Raw genomic sequence first — 4,429 nt, forward strand, 5'->3', positions numbered from 1 at the left:
GCAAAGAGATCAGTGAAGACTTTCCACACACCTGGTATGTCTTAATAAGATTATTAACTGTTGCGGTATTTTCTTTTACAATAAAAAGATTTTTATTTATTTGTAGGTTTTCACTGCTTCTTCTTAACCTGGAAGAATATTACTTTGAACAGCACACAGCTAATCATATAAATAAAGATTCCAAAGATGAAAGGTAAAAAACTCTTACATACTTAATTTATTGGACTCATTCTAGGCTCATGTATCTCGAACACATGCACAACTWTTTTTTTTTTWTTATTRTTCCTTTTAGAAAATTCAGAGGCTCCCTAAAAATCTGTTCAAAGTCAATTATTTTTGAACCAGATGACAATATCCAGCCCATTATCAAGGTAAGTAGTGCAAACTTAAATTTCTTGGTAACTTAAAATTCTCCTTAAAAAGCTTTTAAGAAAGATTGTGTGTTTTTGTAACTTGCTGCAGATACCGTTGAGAGATTGCATTAGTATTAAAGCCCCAGAAGATAATGAAGCAAATAACCCTTTCACACGGTAGGTGAATTTGGGATACTGTGCGTATTTAACTTCTCTTAAAGTTGGAATGCCCATCATTTCAAATATCTTATTTACCTTTTAGGAATTCATCTGGCGGGATTTCTGTTGTGTGTAATCAGGTAAGACMTGCATATGATAGATTCTTGATGTATAAATGGGGGAGGTTATATAAATGAGCATTCCTTAATGGTATTAATGCTTATCCTTAATGCTCATTCCTTACCATTTCTTAATGGTATTTTTCCTCAAAGCTGTAGTCCAAGAGTGAAAACAAAACTAATTAGTGTCAAAAACTTTGCTTTCATGTGAAGCTGTTGATGCTGGAAATTGCAAACTGTTAACAACCTCATTAAGTCATTAATTCAATAAACTGAACTTTTTGCATTGTGCATTTTCTAATGGAACTTAGGGCAACCTTAGAATTGCATAAAAAGGAGAATAGACTGTAATTAAATTTATTATTAATTGTCTTTAGTTTGGTCTTGTTATCCTGCTTTTGTCTACTTTCTGCAACATGTTGTGGTAATAGCAAAGCCATCTTAGTCCCTGCAGTTCAGCTTTGTGAAAACTCTGGACTGTGCTGTATGTCCTTTTAGTTTTTAGAAGCTGTCCTGGAATATTGTCTTCAAGTTTCAGTCAAGAGTTATGATTGTGGATATAGTGTTTCTTAAAGTTAACCGAGGGGATATACTTTAAATTTGGATAAATTGCAGTTGATAGGTGTTCCAAAGCTGTAAAATTAAAAAAAAAAAAAAAAGTTCATGTTTTCCTTTTGGGATAGAATAGAATTGAGTGGGAAATACAATTTTAAATATTCTTGTATATTTCCAAAATCTGTCTTTATCAATGCCTAAAATTGATAACCTTGCTTTGTGACATGCTGCTGCGGTCAAAAACAAACTCAAGCCTTTAATATTGTCTATGCCAAAGAAGTTTGTGGTCTGTGTTGAAGTAACCAGTATTTTTAATTTTATTTTGAAACTGCTTCTATGAAAAATACTGTGTAATCTATATCTTGGATTGGCAGGACTACTTATGTATTGAGTGATTTTAAAAAAGTATTTCTAACTGTTCCAGGCAACGCTTCCACCACAGATCATTACTGTATGTTTTGAAGAATAAGTGATTATCAGAAACATCTTGTAGGAAAGTTGAATTAACTTTTAAGGTGGCAAGTCTGGTTAGCACCCCCCACTCCTCTCATTTGTAGCTTGCCAGTCATCTTCCTATTCTGAGGAAATATTCTGAAATAGTTGGGTGGTGTCATAAACACTGTGTTTTTGTGTAAAAGGCATATAGACCTCTAAGTGTCAAGTAGTCACTAGTTGTAATTGTGACAAATCAGGATCTAATTAAAAATACGGTTTTCTAAGTAGAATTTTGGCCTTGTAGGAAACCACGCATAGTGAATACTTGAAACATCTTAAACATTTTTGCCTTTTAGACTCAGAAAAAAAATTTAATACACAGCTGGATAAGCAGCTTTTCTTTATATAATAGTGTAATAGTCAACTTAAAAATTAATGGCTTTAAAATGCAGTAAATGGGAATAATAATTTGAGATTATTTCAGTATTTTTTTCTTGAGATAAAATTGGGGGAAAAGCCTCCAAAATAGGACAAAAATACTTGCTCAGGTTACAAGTAAAAGAAAATCAGTTATATCTACTTTTATGTAATATGTAGTACTCAGTGTAGTTATCCTGCAGAAGAGTAATGAATGTAAAGCAAGTTTCTCATTCTGATTCTCCCATGGCCAGATTCAGATTCTATACATGCTGATGTCAGGTGAAAGACACCTTTTTTTTTTTTTAATATAGCACTTAGGCACGATGAGCTTATAGGGTTCTAAGTCTACCACTTGCATTTTTCTAGCTGGATGTTTCTTGGAGCGGTTGTGTGRTGAAGGTTGGCTCTGTTTTCAGCTGTTTGTAGCAGCTGGAAGGATTCCGGATAGAGAGCATAGGATACATCCATTCATTCAAGTTTAGTACTTGCTCTTGGTTTGAGCTGTTGCCATGATCCCTTGGAGTGTAAAGCCATGAGTAGACCASGGTAGGTTATGCAGTCCAGTGTGTTTTGTGCAGTTCAGAAGCCATCCCAAGTTTAGGCCTGAGATTTAGCAAGTTTGAGTCTTCTCTACGAACAGAGCAAAAACACAACTTATTTCTGCCTTGTCATCTTTCAGATGTAAGACACAGTGTGCAAATTAGTGTGCTAGCAGTCAAGTCTTTTTATAAGAGTTATGAGAATGTGCTGAAGAAAGAGTAGTTTTATGTGCGTTTTGGAGAGGGAAAATGTTCTTAGATATGAGGCTAGCACCAGGGAAATAAAACTGTTCAAAAGCATGGTATTGGATGAGGGAGGAAATCTGGTATTCACTGTGGTTAGAGCTGGAAGCAAAACGTTTAGCAGCAGAAGAAAGGCATTCATTTGAGAAAGTTTGCACAGTGTATGTTGTGAGTTGCAAGTCTGGGGTAATTCCTGTTTGGACAGAACCTTGAGCCACTAGAAGWGGGGAGGATTGGCCCCACTGAATGTAGCTGTGTGTGTTTGCTTTAATATTGCAACTCCCTCAAGGTCATATGATTAGGATAAAAGCCCACTAATCAACTGTATAASTAAGCCTCTGAACTAAACTGGTCTCTTGCCCTCCTTGCAGTTAGCTGATATAAAAGCTCATTGTTTTTCTGCAGATTATCTAGGGTAGTTAAAGCAGGATATTACAACCCAGTATTTTGCTTGCTTAAATAGTGTTCTTTCTTAGCTTTGTATTTACCAGCACTTCTGATTAATTTTACTATTTTTTGTGTGAATCCATAATGTCTGTTACTCTTTTAGGTTTTTCTCATTAAAGAAAGAAACGTTATTGCACCTTATAAAACAGTAAGAGTAAGTATGTATTTTTTCACTGCTCTTAGCAAACTGGAGTTTTGTCAGGATTTATGTTCTTATTTCTGAAAGAGTAAGATAATTATCATTTGAGGAATACGACTATAAAGCTTTAAAAAAAGTAATTGCATATTGAAAAAACATGTGTAAATTCTTCTGAGATGGCTTTCTGATCTTCCTTGGAGGTCATAATGCAGACTTGACACTTGCCATTTACCTTGATGTGCAGCTTTCAGCAGTCAGAGCTRTCAGCTGACTGCTCGTGTACAGTGGACACTGCATCCTGTCTAAGTGGCTTCTCCTCAGTTCTGCTCAGAYCTGAGATGAGAGATTGCTAATTGGTATTTCCCAGCTGAGTGCTTCTCAGTTCAAAGAAGTGGTAGATAAGGCTGTTCAGAGCAGAAATTGGAGCTTACTCCCGGTTGCTTTGTGCTGATGGGGTTGGTCTGCTCCAATTCTGAAGGCTTCAAGGCAGGCAAGTAAGGATTTTTTTGATTAAATTGTGAGATTAGTTAAGACACAAACACAAAATGAAAATGCAGAGTTAATTAGCATGTTGCCCAAGAATTAAAAAAGGCAATTATATTTCTCAATGTATTTGTTCAAGTAAGAAATTTCAAGTGATGGAGTCCATAAATTTCCATTACTATAGTGGACAGCGAAGAGGCAAGAAAGGATCTCTGTTCTCTCACAACTGCGTTGGGTTGGTTTTGTGATTAGACCTGCCTCTAAACTAGGACTTGAATTTTTTTTTTTATTTCTTTGTTTTATTCTCATAATTCTTCATGTGTTGAACCTGTTSTGTCTTCTAGTCCTTCCATTATCTGTTTTGCAGCCATGTGCAAGATTTATTAAGTATCACAAAATACCTTATCCCGTTGCCAACATAGTGAAAAAGAAAAGAATCAGAAAGGTTGTTTGGAAAGCTTTTCACCTAATTTTCTCCTAAGTTATGATTCATCCACAGCTAAAACRTTTCTGACAGTTAACCATTACAATTTACTT

The 4,429-nt window shown here is 35.2% G+C and overlaps 1 protein-coding gene across 1 annotated transcript in view; it reads left to right on the forward strand.

The window, feature by feature from the left end:
* NSMAF (neutral sphingomyelinase activation associated factor) overlaps positions 1–4,429 on the forward strand; it is a 39,157-nt gene that overhangs the window by 10,060 nt on the left and 24,668 nt on the right. Inside the window, exons 2-6 of the mRNA XM_057377210.1 lie at positions 107–193; positions 293–371; positions 463–530; positions 616–652; positions 3,374–3,424. Of these exons, the coding sequence (XP_057233193.1) occupies positions 107–193; positions 293–371; positions 463–530; positions 616–652; positions 3,374–3,424 (322 nt within the window). The remainder of the gene's footprint in view (positions 1–106; positions 194–292; positions 372–462; positions 531–615; positions 653–3,373; positions 3,425–4,429) is intronic.

The sequence above is a fragment of the Malurus melanocephalus genome, unplaced genomic scaffold (genome assembly GCF_030028575.1).
Source record: "Malurus melanocephalus ecotype Western Australia unplaced genomic scaffold, MMel_1.1 scaffold_306, whole genome shotgun sequence".
Lineage (NCBI taxonomy): Eukaryota > Metazoa > Chordata > Aves > Passeriformes > Maluridae > Malurus > Malurus melanocephalus.